The 20332-nt window shown below is 42.2% G+C and overlaps 1 protein-coding gene across 9 annotated transcripts in view; it reads left to right on the top strand.

The window, feature by feature from the left end:
• Window positions 1–16027, top strand: part of CLIP1 (CAP-Gly domain containing linker protein 1) — a 115257-nt gene extending 99230 nt beyond the window's left edge. For 5 of the 9 annotated variants that reach the window (XM_042852467.2, XM_024101406.3, XM_024101408.3 and 2 more), the window contains 6 exons: window positions 1567–1619; window positions 7888–8005; window positions 8491–8650; window positions 9482–9531; window positions 13279–13400; window positions 14204–16027. In XM_042852467.2, coding sequence (XP_042708401.2) covers window positions 1567–1619; window positions 7888–8005; window positions 8491–8650; window positions 9482–9531; window positions 13279–13400; window positions 14204–14426 — 726 coding nt within the window. In that variant the 3' untranslated portion in view covers window positions 14427–16027. Of the gene's footprint in view, window positions 1–1566; window positions 1620–4642; window positions 4664–7887; window positions 8006–8490; window positions 8651–9481; window positions 9532–12003; window positions 12010–13278; window positions 13401–14203 lie in introns of those variants that run through there. The other 4 variants (XM_042852463.2, XM_008163572.4, XR_010592818.1 and 1 more) reach the window with 4 other exon arrangements.
• Window positions 16028–20332: the final 4305 nt, after the last annotated feature.

The following is a 20332-nucleotide window of genomic DNA, read 5'->3' as shown; positions in this document are numbered from 1 at the left end:
CTGGATGCTGGACTGTGTTGCTTGTTGGTGCCAGGTTAATGCTGCACAGGTAGCCTGTTGGGAGCTGCAAACGATGCCTACTGATGAAGGAAAGCAGGTTGATTACTTCAAGAAAAGGCAGCCAAAGGGGTGTGATCCACAAGTGTCTTATCTGAGGATGAGGGAAGGATACAGAAGAGGGCAAGGGATTTTTAAAAATATCTCGGAGAAAAGTGACTAGCTGGGTGAATGGTGGTCTTAGAGAGAGCTGAGATTCTGGACATAGGAGGACAGTGGGGGGAGGTGGATTCTATGTGATACTCATGTACGTGGTCCCCTCCCTATGTGATACCTGGTTAAATATGTATCTTTTTAAGGACACCATTTCTTTCAGGACTTCTAAATTAAACCCTTCTCCCTTCAGAATTTCACCACTTCCCCACTGGCTTCTACAGAAGCACAGAATTCAAGGAGGTAATATAGCCTGCTTGTGTGTAGGAGGCAGACAACAAATCCTCAGAAGCAGGGGTGTGCTTTGTTCTGTCAGTGAAATTGCTATTTTTGACTTCCGACGTGCTTGCAGGAATATGATGGCATATAATCCAAAGCTCCCTGCTATTGAGGTCATTTAGCAGGGTCTTGCACAGCTGCTGGCTCTTCCATATGATCAGTCTCCTATAGAAGGAGATTTTGTTATCGTCTGAGTCTTTAGATAATTCAGTAGCCTTAGTTCTCTCTCGGTTCCACTGCTGTTCAAATGAATACATAAGCAAAGTCATGTAACGTTGTACCCCAGCAATAAGAGAACAACCAGTCCTAAAACAGGAAGCCTTACAGTACTAGAGGATGGGCAATGAAAATGAACATCCTTGTGACCCGAACTTATCCTCAGACCTGAGGATGACAGACAGACCTTCACTCCCACTATAATTTACTTTGCTCTGGAAGCCCAATGTGCACAATCTCTTTGGACACCCTTATGTGCCACTGGCGTTCCCAGGAGTAATTTAATTTGATGGTATTCCACATCTGGTCTGCGCTGCACATTGGATAATGATTATTTGATATAAAACAAGGATTCACTGAAATGATGAAGAATTACATCAGCCTGAAAGTGACCTACTTGCTATCTTTCTAATAAGGTCTCATTTAATCCATGTACCTTCTCTGTTGATCATTGCTTTATGTTAACAATTTTTCCTGATACTATGTTTGGATGATGGGTTGCCAGTTTATATCACCCATCATTGGTGGAGTAGATGATGTATTGGTATCAAGGTGCCTGAACTCTGGCAAACTAATTGAGCCTATTTGCACTCATTGACCCAGGCCACTGGAACCTGTAGAGGCAGTTTTCTGTGCAGTGTGTCCTGGTTATACCTACAAGTGCTAGCGAACATCCTGGTTCATTGAACAATCTGTGATTACATTTATGTTGACCCTGGAGAAAACTAATTACTTTGCCAAAAATGTTCCATGCTTCAGTAGCCTTTGCAAATGTGGGGAAACTAAGATATGTTAAATTGAACAAACCATTTGATTCTTGGTGTATTCACTAAATGCTTGCTTTTGATGTTTGTGTTTTAGCTGGAAGAGGAAAGATCTGTACTTAATAACCAGTTGTTAGAGATGAAAAAGAGGTAAGCTTTCCCAGGTGTGTGTGTGTGTTCAAGTATACAGTTCTATGGAAAATATAACAAAATGTAATACAAAGCTAGTAGTACAGAAAAATGTGGTTCTTTCTTCCTAACCTCCAGTAGTGAAATGTACTGGGACCGTTGCACAATTTGGCATTGAAATAATGTTGCATATGGAATACTAAAAATACATGCAAACAATATTTTTACTATTTTCCACACTAAAAGTTGGGTGAAAATGTAACTGGCTTAATATTAGGACACATTCAGCAGAACTTAATCTAGTATTTACCAGCTTCTGTTATTCAATTAACTGTCTTCTACCTTTTTACTGATGCTAAATTCTCCTAATTTCAGTAACCAAATAGTTTAGTGATATTTTTAGTCTTTCCTGGAGTATTAGATCGCTTACACATCTGACAAATGCACCTAAGGCAACCCCCACTTCTTTCAGCACTGTTTTTACATACTAAGAAATTGTTCTGGGTTGCTGGGACTCCTCCATTGGAAACCATATCCTCCAGTGAATGGTCCCAAAGTACAAACTTTACTCTGGTCCCACTTAATGTAGTGTTTGTAAAGGAAAACTGGAAAGCTCAGTTGGACAGGTACCATCGTGTGAGCTGTATGTAGGAAAAACTGTAGATTTGTCTTGGAGAAATTATATGATGCTTGGGGAAGGATCCTGCTCTTCACAAAACTGATTCCTCTGGCTAATAAAGGGATCATTAAGCTGAACTCGATCAAATAAAACAGTAAAATTACATATATTTTTTTGGTAATTTTAGTGGCAGGTATCAGATGTCATCTTAATATTCATGCAAAGGTTCTTAGTTATCCGTTTAATGTGTTGACCCCATTTTTGTTCCCTAACAACTTGATTTCCTTTGGATGTGCCATGCTCTATTACATTTTGCACTTTTCCAAAGAACAGTATGTACATGGTATATTACACAAGTAAAAGCTATGGATCTGATCATTATAATAATGCACAGATGTAAGATCATAGAGTATCATAGAACACTGAGACCTTAACTCATCCTGTTACTAGAATCACCCAGTATCTAGAGCAGCAGTTCTCAAACTGTCAGTCGGGACCCCAAAGTGGGTCGCGATCCCATTTTAATGGAGTTGCCAGGGTTGACTTGGACTTGGTGGGGCTCAGGGCCGAAGCCTGATGGATTCAGCGCTGGGCGGCGGGGCTCCGGTTACAGGCCCCCTGGTTGGGACTGAAGCCCTTGGACTTCGGCTTTGACCCCTTCCCCGCCCAGGGCAGTGGGGCTCGGGCTTTGGCTCTGGCTCCCCGTCCTGGGGCAGTGGGAATCAGGCAGACTCAGGCTTCGGTCCCCCCTCCTGGGGTTGTGTAGTAATTTTTGTTGTCAGAAGGGGTCGCAGTGCAATGAAGTTTGAGAACCCCCGATCTAGATACATACTCTCGTTTAAGTATGTTTTTTAATAAAGGGGTGGGAATGAGAAGAGAGAACCTGAAAATATAGAGGGGGCAGACCCTCAGCTAGTGTAAATTGTCATAGCTCAGCAGAAGTCAATCAAACTGTGACAGTTTACCCCAGCTGGGGATCTGCTCCAGAATTTGTGATATAGAAGAAATGAGAAGGTGTGTAGGGTGTGTTGGCTTCTTTGAGCTTGACCTCAACCAGGAACCATAAAATGTAACTATTTAAAGCTACAGGTACATTTAGACTCTCTTTGCAAAGTTTCACAAGCAAGGACAATATCATTACGTCCAATACAGTAAAAAATAAATCATTCCCCTCAGATAGACATTTAATGATGCGTTTTTACATTTGTGGATACTCTCTGTATGGCAGCTGCCAGAGATAAACACTGACACTTGTACAATGATTGCCGGATCTGTCCATCCTTACATACCTTCAGTCACTTGTCCTAAAAGTCTACATGCAACACCAGTGTTTTAATGGCATATTTGACAAACATGATTATTCTGTTTTATGAAATAGGCTGTGATATGAAGGCCAAAATAAGCACTAGAACAGTGGTTCTCAAACTTTTGTACTGGTGACCCCTTTCACATAGCAAGCCTCTGTGTGCGACTCCCCTTATAAATTAAAAACACTTTTTTATATATTTAACAATATTATAAATGCTGGAGGGAAAGCAGGGTTGGGGTGGAGGCTGACAGCTTGTGACACCCCCCCCCTCCCCCCGTAATAACCTTGCGACCCCCTGAGGGGTCCCGATCCCCAGTTTGAGAATCCCTGCACTAGAACAAGTCAGCCTGATTCAAACAGGCTAACAGCCACTGATGCTAAAATTTGCTGGAACGTGACATTAATTTTATGCTAAAAACTATAGGAGTTAGGCTAACCATGCCTAATTAAATAAAATGTCTCTTTCCTCATCCATATTCCCACCCCCACCCACTAAAAATGGTGTCAGTTGATGTTTTTCCCCCCTGCCTTCCTTAGACTTTCAGGATGCAGAAGCTGAGACATCTTTTATTTTAATTTGGCCAAATGTCCAGCTAGCAGCAGCTTCCCCACCTTCCTTCACCCACAGGAATTCCTTTTAGTATCAATGGACTGTCTATGAAATATTTCAGTCAGGAATGACAAATGGTTGATATTTATGAATCTGAAACTAAGAGAGGATTCTCTGTTTCTTCAGCTCATTAGATTCATTGTGGATTGCTAACTGTCTTACTGTCTTTGAGCTTGCGCTATTTATCAATACTCATTTCACTCCTCTCTCTTCCCTTTCCTACCCTTGCTTCCTTTGCTATATCTGTGTGTCTTTAATGGTAAGACTCAAGAAAGTCTATCCACGTTACAATAAATAATTTTTTTTTAAGTAAAGTTGTTGTACATATTTTTTGGCTGCCTTTGTCCCTCAGTGTCTTGCTTTTGTTTTGTAAAATACTCAGCAGTATATATATTTCTATTTTTTACAACAAAAAAGTCAGTGCAAATTTAGTTCTTCTTTACTGTATTTTGCATTTCTCTCTCATGTTTCTAACATGTGGTTCTTATTATCTTGCATTTTTAAAGCTTGCCCAGTAACACTTTAAGGTACTTGCTTCATTATTGGAATTTCTTATTTTTGTAGTAAGGGAAGAATCTGGGTACTTTGATGTGAAAAGGAATCCATATCTCACATGACTTTTATATACTCTGCACAGAGTGTAATTTAACTTCTTATACAGGTGTTTTCTTTACGGCACTTGGAATTGTTGTGTAAAACTAATACAATCCAACATCTATGTGCTACCTAAACTATTTGAGACTTGTTAGTAAATAGACATTTATGGTATGAAGAGATTAATTTTGAATAACAGCACCCATCTTATTACCAGATGATCATGAGTATTTTCCAGCTGCTTTCTCTTGCAAGTCATTATATAAAGCTAATTCCAACTCAACATGCATCCTTCAAGTTTAACTCACCCTAATACTACCTCATACTGCAGATGATATTGAAGATTAGAATATCAGATGAGTGGATTATCTGGTGATACTGATAGGTGAATGTGATTCAGATCTAAGTGAAAACACTGCTTAAAGCAACACACCTACAGTATTTGTAGGTTTTTCCTTTTTGCACTTTTTAGAATACCTGAGTGGGTCCATGACACTTCAAGATTTTCTTCCTAAAGACACTGCCCTCTAAATGATAAGGCAATGGTACATGAAAAGCATCTTTCTCTCCTCCTCTTGTTCTCTCTCCTTCATTCTGCTCCCCTCTTCTTTCTCCTTTGTGTTTGTATAATATAGAGAGTTATACACACACATAGAGTACTTATAAATGCATGCAATCTCTCCCCCTCTAAGTACAGTGTAATTTGCCCTCCTTTACGTATCAGACCTCCCCAGTGCCCACATTGTATCTTCCCCCTTTTACCAATATTAAAAAATGGTCAGCTATCCGTCCTTTACTGATTTTTGTACAAAACACTTGTGTGATGCTTTGAGATAAAGATTTGACAAAGTTGAAATGTTGGACAATATTTTGATTCAAGTTCCCGAGGGCTCCCATCTTCCACCGCTGCCTTCTGAGGGAAGACAAACCCCAGAGTACTGGGTCCCTGTACGTGAAGGGTTTGGGAGCAGTAACTCCACAACATATTTTCCCTTCTTCCAAGTGTACTGTGTGGTCTGGGCTCTATGGTTGGGGGGGGGAGATCCGTGCAATGTGTCATCAACCCCCTCCTGTTACTCCCAAAAAACAGTGGGGGTTTCTCTGCAGACCTTGCTTTGTCTATCCGGTCTCACCACTCTGCACTGCGTCCCCAGTTCAGCAAAGCATTTAAGCATGTGTTTAATTTAGAGCAGTGAGTAATCCCATTGAAAACCCATGACATTGCTCTCATGCTTAAAGTTAAGCACAGGCTTAAGTGCTTTGCTGAATCAGTGCCAGTGAAAGCACTTGAGGGGAGACTCATTAAATGCTTTTTGTTAATGAAAGCCTAGGTTTGTATTAGTAGGAGAGATTCTTTACTCAACACTTCAATTTTGTGTTTCCATGATATTTACTTTGATTGTAAAAACAGGAACCTGAATGTTGTGAGGTGTGTACATCACTCTCCATAAACCCCAGATTCTCCACTTATTACTTCCATTCATGAGTATAAGCATAATCTTAACAATGAAAGAATTACTTGTACTGTCATTGTTGCTTGAGTTTTCTATTAATCCTGAGTCACTGACAGTATTGTATGTCATGGGCTGGATATCATGGGTCTCACTAACTGTAGATATCATGGATATTAAAAATCTCCAACTTGGGCCTATCAGTTATCCTATATCTAGTGTGCATTGTTCTGTAAGGACATACTGTAATATTGATCACTTGGATAGTCTTAATAGATTTTAGTTTCATTTGATTATTTGGCTGACAATCATTGACATTCAATCTTCTTGAAGAATCTGCTCCTTCATGATTGAAACTTAAGTACTCCTCCAGCTAAATTAGGTGGTCAGTTTTCTCAGAAGTGTATAAATAAAAAAGACAGTTAAGAACTCGAAAAAGATGGCCATGATTTTCAAAATGGAGGTGCCTAATGTTAGGCTCCTAATTCCATATTTAGATACCTAGAAAAGTGGTCTGATTTTCAAAAACATGGTGCTCCTGGCAGTTCCTGTTGAAGGGGATCAGTGGAAACTGATGGAGCATCCATGCTTTTGAAAATCAGGCCACTTTTCTAGGTGCTTAAATGTTGGGTGTAAGAGTCTTAACTCTGAGCACTCAGTTTTTAAAATCATGGTTGGTCATGCAACTCTGTGACTTTCAAAACTAAAAGGTATTTTTGCAGCAGTAGCCCTCAGAGCACAAGTTCTCATTATGTGGGTACATGAACTCATTGGGACACTTATGAATATTAAGATACAAGACTTTATCATATCCCTTAACATTTTGGGATGTTATTCCTGTTCTGGTCTGCTATTATTGGCACTCTTTTCCCTTGCTATTGAGAAGATAAACTATTTCCTCAATGCTCAATCCACATGCTCAATCGGTGATGCTCTGAGACCTCACCACTGTGGGGTTAATGTTAAATATAGTGCCCCGGTGGTATCATTTTGCACCACCTGTTAACCCATTGGACTACTTTTTAAGTCATTTACTCAACGCATGAAAACAAATAGGAATGGAGTGTTTTTCAGACAGCCTACTCATTTATGAACTGTGCATGTTGGGGTTTAAAAAGTCTACTTCCGTGTAGTAAAAGAACAAATTCTGAATGGACTTCTGCTAAGACAGTAGCTATTGTTAAGGCCCAATAGTTCTCAAAATATATCTCTATGGAGAACATGACATTACTGAAATAAGTGAGGACCAGCTGATATTTCCACCATCATCCATGCTTTGCATGACAATTGTATAATGAGCTTTGCATGTACTTTTTGTTGCTTGTTAATAGTTATTCCAAGAAATAACACAACTCTGAAGTTAGGTTTTTGTGGATCATTCTGTGCAACCCTTTTTTTGATTCTATATCTTCCCAATCTATTAACTTTTTTCTTTAAATTCAAATGGATGCGATGATATGCAGATTCTGGCATGTATCTACGTAGGTAAACTTTTTACTTTGTTTCCACAGTAGTAAAATCCAAAATGATTTTGCAAATATAAAATCTCAGAGAAATATCGAACCGGAACATGCTTTTAAGAAAATTTTCTAATGATAGTCTAATATTTTAAATTAACTATGAAACCTAATTTTCTTGGTTGATTTAAGCAATGTTAACTGAACAACTCTTCAGATGATTTCTGGAACTCTTTAACTTTCTTTTAGAGAATCCGTATTAAAAAAAGAAATAGATGAAGAGAGAGCTTCTTTACAGAAATCCATCAGTGTTACTAGTGCCTTGATCACAGAGAAAGATGAAGAACTGGAAAAACTCAGAAATGAGGTATCTTTTTAGAACCATAGTAGTCAAACTGTAAGGTGTCATTGGCTTCTTTAAAACGTTTTATTAATGAATTCTGGAACATCCAGATTTTTCCAAAACTGCTCCCTAAAGTTGAGCTTCTAAATCATTCCTTCGGTGTCCAAATAGGTGGCTGATATTCAGAGGCGTTCAGCATCCATTGGCTTCCTTAGGAGTTGTGGGTGCTCTCAGCACCTCTGAAAATTAGGCCACTTGTTTACGTAGGTGTCTAAATAGGGATATAAAATCCTGCTTTGAACACTCACTTTTGAAGAGCTTGTTGCTATTTCTGTCTTTACTTTTTTTCAAATCAAAGTAGGCTTTAAACATTGTTTTTTGTGTTTGTCATATGTTTACTGGCTTATCTTTTTGGTGGTAATCTAGCATTTATTCTACTATAATAACATTCCCTCATTGCTTTTGGTTTTACTCCAAACTGCCTAAGCACTCCCAATTAATTATTGCAGATCACAGTGCTCCGTGGAGAAAATGCCTCTGCAAAAACCTTGCAGTCAGTAGTTCAGTCACTGGAGTCCGATAAGTTGAAACTTGAGCAAAAGGTGAAGAACCTGGAGCAGAAACTCAAAGAGAACAAGAAACAGCCTTCTTCTATCACTAGCTCCTCAGGTAACACACAGACTGTCCATGTACTGTATCAGTGCTCCCACTCGGGGCGACTTGAGCATTTTCGTACCTTTGCTGTTAACCGATCAATATTGCGTACTGTAAACTAGACCATTAGCAGAGATCTTAATATGTCGAACTTCCTCTACTGTGATGGCTTTACCATTGTTCAATAATCAAGTGTAAGACTTTGAATGAAGGAAATGGGACTAAATTAAAATCTTAAAATCTGGTAACATTATTGATGTCACTAGTTGCTCCCACTTACCTCAATGATGAATTTGTCCTGAAATATCTGTGTGAATCCATTTAAAATTCCTATCCCTATAAATGGTATATTTTTCCTGTGCAAAAGAGCATTTCTTAATTAAGTCTATTATGACTCCTGGAAACCTGTTCTGTCACACCAGGAAAAGAAATCAGTCCTGGTTTTAGCACAGGACTGGGAGCCAGGATCCTTGTGAGTTCAAGTCCCAGATTTTTTGTGGACTCCCTCTACCTTTTTCCAAGTCACTTACAGTTTCTGCTTTGGTTTCTCCATCTGTAAAATGGAGAGAATATTTGCCTCATAGGGAATTTGAAAAGGTTAGTTACTGCTTGTATATCACTTGAACATGTAATTTATGATATTGAAAGTACTTCTGTATAACATACCAGTGCTAAATGTCAGATATATCAACATAAGTCACTTTATTGATGGCTTCTACTGACTGATTTAGAAATATATGGACATGAGGTTATCCCAGAGGGTAGAGAACTTGCATGGTTTTGGTTTGTTATTATGTTTCATAATAAGGTTGCAGGATTTTTACATCTTGCTTTTTTCTTTAAAAGGTGACACTGCTGCTAATCCACTCCAAGAAGAAAAAGCAGAGGAGAACCAGGTATTGGATCTGAAATATCCACACTCTAAAGTAATAACATACCTTTACCAGCCTGGGCTTGAGTAAAATGTCTTCCCAAAGATAGCTTACTAGATCCTATCTAAATCGGGTTGTAATGGATTGCTTTGTAACCCCTTTGTTCCTGATTCTCTGAGTAGCTGAGGAAGAATATGACTGGCAGAGGGAAGAGGATGATGGAGTGACCAGACAGCAAGTGTGAAAAATCGGGACGGGGGTGGGGGGTAATAGGAGCCTATGTAAGAAAAAGACCGAAAAATCGGGACGGTCCCTATCAAATCGGACACCTGGTCACCCTAGAGGTGTGTGGCAGCTGTGGAAGTGGCCTTGGGGATGTGTAGCCAGGGAGGAACCAGGGCCAGAGGGTAGAGGCAGAAGAACAGGATACTTTATGGCAAGTAGAGGGCCCCAGAGAGAGTCCGGACCAGCTGGCTGGTCACAGGCCACAGCAACTGACCAGCCAGCTGAGAAGAATTGGTGGGAAGGGGCATGCCTAGGTGCCTGGGTGGGAGGAGCTGCCAGAAGGGTTGTTGCTTATTGAGTACACCCAGTTGATCAAGGAAGCTGATGGGCCACATTAATGGCACGTCAGATTAAAAGAGTCAGTTAAAAGCTAAGGTCAGAATTTTCAACCCTAGGTGCTAAAGCTAAGCCTTTAATCCAATGAGAATTGTGATGCTTGCTACCTCAGAAAAGCAAGTACCTATCTTCAGGCTCATGCAGTTGAAAACATTGGTCTTTGCTTCATTAACCTAACTGCAGAATTTCACTCAAACTTGGGGGCGAGGAAATTGGCTGGTGTGATTTCAGAGCCATTGGCCATTATCTTTGAAAACTCATAGCAATCAGGAGAGGTCCCAGACGATTGAAAAAGGCAAATATAGTGCCCATATTTTAAAAAAGGGAAGAAGGAGAACCTGGGGAACTACAAACCAGTCAGCCTCACCTCAATCCCTGGAAAAATCATGGAGCAGGTCCTCAAGGAAACCATTTTGAAGCACTTGAAGGAGAGGAAGGTGAACAGGAACAGTCAACATGGATTCATCAAGGGCAAGTCATGTCTGACCAACCTGATTGCCTTCTATGATGAGATAACTGGCTCTGTGGATATGGGGAAAGCAGTGAACATGATATATCTTAACTTTAGCAAAGCTTTTGATATGGTCTCCCACAGTATTCTTACCAGGAAGTTAAAAAAGTATGGATTGGATGAATGGACTATAAGGTGGATACAAAGCTGGCTAGATTGTCGGGCTCAACGGGTAGTGATCAATGGCTTGATGTCTAGTTGGCAGCTGGTATCAAGAGGCGTGCCCCAGGGGTCGGTCCTGGGGCCGGTTTTGTTCAACATCTTTATTAATGATCTGGATGATGGGATGGATTGCACCCTCAGCAAGTTCGCGGATATTAAGCTGGGGGGAGAGGGAGATATGCTGGAGGGTAGGGATAGGGTCCAGAGTGACCTAGACAAATTGGAAGTTTGGACCAAAAGAAATGTGATGAGGTTCAACAAGGACAAGTGCAGAGTCCTGCAGTTAGGATGGAAGAATCCCATGCACCAGTACAGACTGGGGACCGACTGGCTAAGCAGCAGTTCTGCAGAAAAGGACCTGGGGATTACAGTGGACAAGCTGGATATGAGTCAGCAGTGTGCCCTTGTTGCCAAGAAGGCTAACAGCATATTGGGCTGCATTAGTAGGAGCATTGCCAGCAGATCAAGGGAAGTGATTATTCCCCTCTATTCGGCACTGGTGAGGCCACATCTGGAGCATCCAGTTTTGGGCCCCCCAATACAGAAAGAATGTGGACAAATTGGAGAGAGTCCAGTGGAGGGCAACGAAAATGATCAGGGGGCTGAGGCACATGACTTACAAGGAGATGCTGAGGGAACTGGGCTTGTTCTGCAGAAGAGAAGAGTGAGGGGGGATTTGATAGCAGTCTTCAACTACCTGAAGGGGGGTTCCAAAGAGGATGGAGCTTAACTGTTCTCAGTGGTGGCAGATGACAGAACAAGGAGCAATGGTCTCAAATTGCAGTGGGGGAGATCTAGGTTGGATATTAGGAAAAACTATTTCATTAGGAGGGTAGTGAAGCACTGGAATAACTTACCTAGGGAGGTGGTGGAATCTCCATCCTTAAAGGTTTTTAAGGCCCAGATTGACAAAGCCCTGGCTGGGATGATTTAGTTGGTGTTGGTCCTGCTTAGAGCACGGGGTTGGACTAGATGATCTCCTGAGATCTCTTCCAACCCTAATCTTCTATGATTCTATGTTTATTTGGTTACAAGTTAAAGTCCTGGAATGGGGAATACCAGTCTGTTTCCTAGTAACATAGTGTGTGTATAGATTAGAAGCGGTGTCATTAACATTCTAACCTATGGTTTCTTTTTCTGTTTTTTTTTCTCTTCGTGTCCCTTGCTTTCATCCGTTGCTGGCAACATTTTCCTCCAATCAGCATATGGTTTGTTTCTGCTTTCTACGCTTTTTTATTCGCTACATTAATTTGCTGTGTATTGCTTAGCTCACTTAGCTGCTTTCTGTTCAGCTATGGGAAAACTCATATGGTCTTTTATCAGAATGTTGTAAATGTCTGCAGTCTGGTCTGGGGGTTCAGACTGCCTTTGGGGGGCCCAAGTTCAGAGATAATGCATGCCCTGTATTATTCCATTGCCCATTTAGGGCCCATTCACCTGTTATACCCATGGTGCCTCACTAATAAGTCAGGTTCAAAGAAAAAGATGAAATTTTGATACACTATATGCAGCCAAGCTGCATAATTCTTATCAAAATCTTTAAATTTCTTCATAAAAATGCATTAAAGGAATGATGGTAACATTGTCTGCGTAGCTGTCCCCCATCCTCAGTTTATTACCATGATTAGATGAACGCTAATAGATACAGCATTAGTCTCTCACGCTGTTACATAATTAGGAGGTAATGTACAGTTCCATTTAATGGAGGGGTGAATGGGGACATGTTGGGTGCTTTGGTGGGTGAGAATGGAGAAACAAATACCATTCATGTTTCCATTATGTTTGTGATCAAAGACATCCTGGCACAGTGAGATTATCAAATGTAGAGCAGAGTGCCATGTTCTGATCCAGTTTACGTTTTTTTCCTGGATTGTCAATGGTGAATTTGTTCCTTGCCTCAGTCTTCTCCTCAGATTCTGAGGGACAACACTGGAAACTGATGTTCTGTTTTAGCCACCGAACAGATACAGCACAGGCCTATGTAGTGGAGGCTTCCCTTGAGCTGCTCCCCTGGCCCTACCAATACATTTAAGACACCTTCTGGAGAGGGGTTGATCTAGGAACAAGCCCTTTGGGACTCTGCTGAAGCTGTCAGCAGGAACGCCTGATGTGGTAATAGTTCTGCAATGTGGTCACTTATCCACTGGAAGCTGGGCTGAGACCCACCATCGTGTTTCAGACTGGCCAGCTGTTGGGTGAACCATTGTTAGTTGCTGGTCAGAATTCACACAACTCAGAGATACTTGAAATATTTTCTTGGTTTGAAAGCCCTCCATCCCTTAATGTATTTTTCATAGCGTGACTATTTTAATGGTAAAAGCGAACAGCTCCTTTCTGTGACATTCAACCACCATTTCTGTGCTGCATATTGGTAATGCAGTCTAAGTTTTGCTGATGTTTTCTGTACAAGTGTAATCCTAAGGCTTCGGAATGTCTTTTGGTTCTAAATATGTTACTCTTTGTTCTAAATCTCCCAGATTGACTTCCTGAATTCAGTAATAGTGGATCTTCAAAGGAAAAATGAAGAATTAAAGTTGAAGGTGGAAATGATGTCTGAAGCAGCTCTCAATGGCAATGAGGAGATAAACAATTATGACAGGTATTAATATTAAAAGAAAAGGTGTTTGGTTTATGTTGTGCTGATTCCACTATAAATCACTTCTGTCAGCCTGTGCAGCTGCAGCAGGTCAGCCTGACTGCCGACAGAGAGAGACCTGAGCCATGAAGTGCAAACGTGACTTGCCCATATCTGTGGGGTGGCTGGATCCAGACTTTTTCTGGTCCATCTCTAACTTCTAGCTGGTAGCACATGCTGTTTCTCTGCAGCTCTGAAACAAACATCAGCAGGTCCTAGTTATCAATTCCCAACAGTGACCCTGGCCCGCTACAAATTAGGAAAACACTCTCTACTCCTAGAAGCTGGTATCTGAATGCAAATGTGGAGGAACCAGTGCAGAGCTCAGCATTTTTTTTAAATAATGGTGGTGGTGTATCCCCTGTATCAATGAAAAAAGAAACTATTTTTACCACTTCATACAAATGCCTTTGAAATAGTGGATGTGTATTTGTGTAGATTTCAAAATGTAATGAATCCTTTGTTTAATGGCAAGAGTGGGTATTATCACCATGTGAGAATCTGAGCAACTGCAGGGCTATGGGGGAATCCAGAAGCTTTGCCGCCCCCCACCCCAATGATTCTCTTCACTGCTTGTGATCCACTGATATATGCCTTGGTTTTAACAGCATTGGATGTTGTTATAAACTTTTATTTAAAAAAAAATGTGTGGGTTTTTTTTTTGTTTGTTTGTTTTTTTTTTGGTGGAAGTTTATAATAATGTCCTTTGGGTTTGTTCTCCTTTAAGAGAATATCCACCCTAACCTATACCAATTTTGATCTTGCAGCGAGGATGAAAATCAGTCAAAGAAAAAACCTCGCCTCTTCTGTGATATTTGCGACTGCTTTGATCTCCATGAAACTGAAGACTGTCCAACTCAGGCACAGGCATCCGATGACCTTCCCCATTCGACTTATCATGGCAGCAGAAAAGAAGAGCGCCCCTATTGTGAAATCTGTGAGGTGTTCGGGCACTGGACAACCAATTGCAATGACGACGAGACCTTCTAATACAATACAAAGCCAGGAAAACAAACTTTATTTGTATGCACTAATTCGACAGTTTACCCCACCAGCATTTGTGTGTACAGACATCAGGAAAAGGGACAGTGATTCTTGACACACACATCCTCGGTTTCAAACCTATAGATATTTTGATCTTCCATTCATAAAGATCTTATTTCCCCCCCCTTAATAAACTAAAGTGAAGTATAAATAAATTATTTAATAATTACTTTTTGTCATTTATTCCCAAATTCTGGGTATGAACAATTTCTAACAAGAAATGTCCCCTATGCCATTAAATTTATCTATAGGAAAAATGTATAGGAACAAAGTATTATAGTTATGTTATAGCTTATTTAAATACCTTAAAATTATGCTGTTAATTTTCATATTTGCACTAAGACATTTTAAGGCTGCATTTGTATATTTAGATTTTTTTAAGCTTTTGACACTGGAATGAGTTGAGAAATATTTCATCTTTATTTTCATCTACTCGTTAACTATTTTACTGTGCTCTTGATCAAAGAACATGAGCTCTGTGCACTACATATATACGTAGTGCCTTTCTTTCCATTGGACTACAGTATGAAATTTATAAAATCATGAAGCAGGTAAGAAAACATAAGCTACTGTGGGGAATTTTTAAAAACCTGTATGCTGTGCACACTTACTACCATTTATGTGACATCCATTTTTTGCATTATTTCAGCTCCTATACAGTGTGTGTGTGTATATATACATATATATATTAAAAAATATATTTTGGAAAAAACATGTCTTCTCATTCACGTTTTTAAATTTTATTAGCAGTCATCACAGGACCTGTTTATGGGATAAACAGTACAACATGACTACTTCATTTGTTGACTTAAAAATATAAAACCACCTCAGTATTGGGAGATTTTTATTAATGTGTTTCCTGTGAAAAAAATCTTTCAGCACACTTGTATCCTCTAGCAGGTTTTCAGTAAAGTTCATAGGAAATGAAGCATTTATGCTAACTATTTCATGATACGGTTTCCCTGGTTTTTATTTTATTTTCAGATGAATGTAACATGGAAAATTCAACATTAATAATTGTGGATTTTCTTATAAGCAAAAACATAACAAGGAATGAAGAAATCTAAACCATCAGAACACAACGTGGTCTAGCTTGTGTCACTCGTACTAATGTTGAGATGTACCTTATTACACAGACAGTTCAATTAGTTTCAGAGGGGCTGCTCATATAGTAAGAAAACACTCAACATGAGCCAGGGTGGACCCATCAGACCCTAAATCATTTATTCAGATGGTTTAAATCTATCTTCTTTTGAATGTCTTCTAGCATATGTAAAAAGGACTGAAACTATACTGTATCTTCCCTGCTACCTGTACAATATACAGTATAGGGTTTACTCTTTTATATAACTGTATATAAACCTTTGATGTATTTTTCTCAAGATTATCAACCAAGTATCTGGCACATGATATAAAGTCAATCTGTAATAATTTTAAATTGGGGGTAACGAATGTATTATAGTAATAGGAACAAAAGCAGGGAAATCAGTATTAATTTAAAGAATTGAGTGTACTGTATCTCCTTTAATAAATGGTTATTCTCGTCACCTTTGTCTTGCATTCTTGCTATTGCTCAGAGACTGTGCAGGGGCCCTTCTTATTATTTAGAAATCAAAAAGAAATAGATAAATGGAAGAACTTTTCTAGTGACTGGGAGTGATGTGTGATGTTCCCAGAGCCCTGGCTACATCCCTATACCTCCAAATCCCACAGGGAAAAAGCCCATCCATTATGGATTGTGTGGGATTATTCTACTAGAAAGGAAGGGATTGAGTAAGAAAATTTCCATTTGGGTTGCTGGGGCCCCAAACAACATGTGTTCTAGAACCTATTTATTTTTAATGTAGAAAGGCTGTCTGAGATTTACTTGTCATTCAAGGAAGATATGTTTTGGAATGTCAAAAGGGGGCAGTGAAGCTTCTAAAATGTATAGTGGATTTACATTCAAATGGATACTCAGGTCTATTTAAGAACAAAATTTAGGCTTTCTAAAAAATAATTTGCAAAACATAACTTTAATAGAAATGTTTACATATTATATATATTTTTTAAATTCCAGTGATAACAGTCTCTGATGTGGATTTAAACACTGGGGCAGGTGCTGTATGTGTACAATGTCTGGCACATTGGAGCTCTGATCAGGGCCTCTATGCACTACTGCCATACAAATAATTATTAACTTAGTACAGCTACCACGGTATCTTGACAGATTTGTACACTCTCAAAGGCATTTCCCCATCGATTACATCTGGGTCATTTCCTTGTCTACCTGGTGTAGGGGAGGTTTGAAAGTTGTTGGTCAATAGCTAAACATTCACCATGGATTGTGCCAAAGCTTCTGCTATTGCAGAGGGAAACTGTGCCATGAAAACAATTCCCACTTGTCAGGAAATTCACTCTAGAATACAGCAGGATTGTAAAACATGCTGTCCTGGTGTATTTTTACTTGATGAGCTTTGGGGCAGTAACGAACCCGGACAGGATGGGGCAAGGCAGCAAGAATAAAGGGGTGTGGCTACTGCCTGGTCAGCTGAGAGAGAGATTGGGTGGAAAGGGGTGCAAAGAAGCATGCTTGAGTAGAAGGAGTTGTCAAAAGGCCTAGAACAGCGATACTCAGACTGAGGCTCGAGAGCCGCAAGTGGCTCTTCAATGGGGGAGGGATAGCTCAGTGGTTTGAGCATTGGCCTGCTAAACCCAGGGTTGTGAGTTCAATCTTTGAGGGGGCCACTTACTGATCTGGGGCAAAATCAGTACTTGGTCCTGCTAGTGAAGGCAGGGGGATGGACTTGATGACCTTTCAAGGTCCCTTCCAGTAGGGTTACCATACTAAAAGTTTTTAAAAAGAGGACACTCCATGGGGCCCTGGCCCCGCCCCAACTCCGCTCCTTCCCCTTACCCAGGGCTGGCTCCAGGCACCAGCCCTCCAAGCATGTGCTTGGGGCGGCACCTGGAGGGGGGCGGCGCTCACCTGGGGAAAGTGGCGCTCCGGCCACCGGGGAGAGTGGAGCTGCAGTGGGCTCGCCGCCCTCCCCTGGCGCTCCGGTCGGCCGGGGAGAGTGGGGCCGCGGCCGGGCTCACCGCTCTGCCCCCGGAGCTCTGGCCAGCCGGCCGGGGAGAGCGGGGCCACGGCCGCGCTCCCCGCCGGGGGGGGGGGGGCAGCAGGAGGCTTTTTTGCCTGCGGCGGCAAAAAAGTCCAAGCCAGCCCTGCCCTGAGCGCCCTGCATTCCCCCTCCTCCTCCCTCCCAGCCACGCGAAAAGGGCTGCCTGAGTGCTACCGGCTTCACGGTTTGCCGGGCAGCCCCCAGACCTCCAGACCCTGCGCCCCTGCCAGGCGCTTCCCCTCCCGGGCTCTGACTGCGCTGGGGAAGCGCCCGGCCCAGGGCGCAGGGTCTGGAGGTCTGGGGGCTGCCCGGCAAACCGTGAAGCCGGTAGCGCTTGGGCAGCTCGGCTCTTCAGCTGCAGAGCTAAGGGGTCTGGGGGGGAGCAGCAGCATCTGCTGCCGCAGCGGGGAAATCCGCCTGCAGCTCGCAGCCTGCCGGAGCCGCTTAGGTAAGCAGGGGACTGGGGCAGGGATGCCGGCATTTTCCCGGATATGTTCGGCTTTTTGGCAATTCCCCGGGACGGGGATTTGAGCACCAAAAAGCCGGACATGTCCGGGAAAATCCGGACATATGGTAACCCTACTTCCAGTTCTAGGAGATAGGATATATCTCCATTATTAACATGCGTCTCCTGCATCTCTTTGCAGCACATATTAAAACACTGTAATGTAATTATTAACCAATCAAGAGGCTTTTACTGTTATTAACCAATTGTAGTTGATAAAATCATACTTGGTCAGTCACTTTGCTGTGAGAATGTTTTTTATATATACATCTCAAATAGTAAATGAAACAATGAATTCACACTACCGTGGCTCTATTGGGTAAGGCTGATTGCTAATTTGACTCCTGAACCACTGTCTGAGTATCACTAGCCTGTAGCATCTTGAGCACTCTGCAGTGCTTTTCTCAAGGAAGCAGTTTCTGATAGTTTACGTTAATGGCATGTCAGAATGAAAGGGTCAGTTAAGAGCTAGAGCCAGTGTTTTCAAACATGGAGGCTAATGTCAGGCCCTTAATCCAACAGGAACTGTGCTGCTTGCTAACTCAGCCACCTCTATTTAGGTGCCTAACTTTAGGCTCCCACAACTGAAGACCCTAGCAGAGGAAGACCTGGCTGAGAGGGACAGAAGATGAGGGGTCATGTGCAACTGAGACTTATGGTCACATGTAAGTTATTTGGCACAAGGGGGCCCTCCTCTAAGCAAGTTAAGATGGGACATTTGAGAATCTTCTAGGCAATGCTCTCAGCTGGAGCCACTCTCCTCCTCCAGAAACCTGCCCTGTGAGGAAAGGTTAAAAAAAACTGGACATGTTTAATCTTCAGAAAAGAAGACTGAGGGGAGACCAGATAAGTCTAAGAACTGGTTTAAAGAGGATGATGATCAATTGTTCTCCATGTCCAATGAAGTTAACCTCCAGCAATGGAAATTTGTTAGATATTGGGGTGTGATTTTTTTTAAATGTTAACAGGACCTTGTCTTCATTGAAATGGGTTTGCTGGTATAACTGTCCTTGTGCAGACACAGTTTATACCGGCAATACAGTAACTCCTCCCTTAAAGTCGTCTCAGTTAACATTGTTTTGTTGCTAATCAATTAGAGAAGAGGCTTGTTTAACGTTGCGCAATGCTCCCTTATAACGTTGTTTGGCAGCTGCCTGCTTTGTCCACTGCTTGCAGAAAGAGCAGCCCAGTGGAGCTAGCTGGCGGAGGCTTGGAACCAGGGTGGACCAGCAGCCCCCCTATCAGCTCCCTGCTCCTCTAAGTTTCCTGTGGGGCAGCTGCCCAGCAGGCTATCAACTGCTGGCAGTTCAGCTGTCCCTCGCCCCACTGCCATGTGCTGCTCCAGCCCCCTGCCTTGGAGCTGCTACCGGGAGCCTCCTGCTTGCTATATGGGGGGAAGATGAGGGAGGCTAATGTCAGGGTGTCCTCTCCCCCCCAGCTCCTGCCCCCCACTTACACCATCTTCATAGAGCGGGGGGGGGGGAGGGACACGACAGGGCTCATGACCGAGGTAACTTACTAGTAGCAGCTGCTGTCTCAACTTGCTGATCTACTTAAAAAGGCAATGTACTTACAGTGGGGTCAGCATACTTAAAGGGGCAATGCACATCTCTTTCTCTCTCCCATACACTCGGGTGTATCTCGGTCGGCCATGCTATCTCCCCTCTTTACATTAATTCTTAGGGGGAAATGGGATTCACTGAACATCATTTCACTTAAAGTTGCATTTTTCAGGAACAGAACTACACGGTTCAGTGAGGCGTTACTGTCGGTAATGTGGTGGTAGCGCTCACACCAATCCTCCCCAGTTCCAGTGTAACTGCGTCTTTCTACACTAGAGAGTCTTCAGTCGCCCTAGCGATGGTGACAGGGGGGTTAGGTCACCTTAATAACCCCCCATAAGCAGGGACTTACCTTTGTAGCGGGGAGCAGACCCCCGCGTCTACAATGTTTTGCCCGCCCTAGGCTCGGGCTGGGCTTTGACTCACACTCTTAGCTGATGGGGCCTTGGTGGCATAGACCAGCCCTACGCTAGAGAGAGCAGTAACAACCCCTCCGCCCTGGGGCTGTTACCCCAGGACCCCACCCCCAGGGGCAGTCGCTGTTACCCCAGTGCCCCCCCCCCCGGGCAGCGGCCGTTATCCCAGCACCCAGCTGCCCTCTCGTCACAGCTCATTGAATGTCCCGGGGCAGAACACGCTGCGCGGGTAACGGTCCGACACCCGCCCCGTCCCTGGGATCACGTG

The sequence above is a fragment of the Chrysemys picta genome, chromosome 15 (genome assembly GCF_011386835.1).
Source record: "Chrysemys picta bellii isolate R12L10 chromosome 15, ASM1138683v2, whole genome shotgun sequence".
Lineage (NCBI taxonomy): Eukaryota > Metazoa > Chordata > Testudines > Emydidae > Chrysemys > Chrysemys picta.
This window is presented reverse-complemented; position numbering and strand designations above follow the sequence as displayed.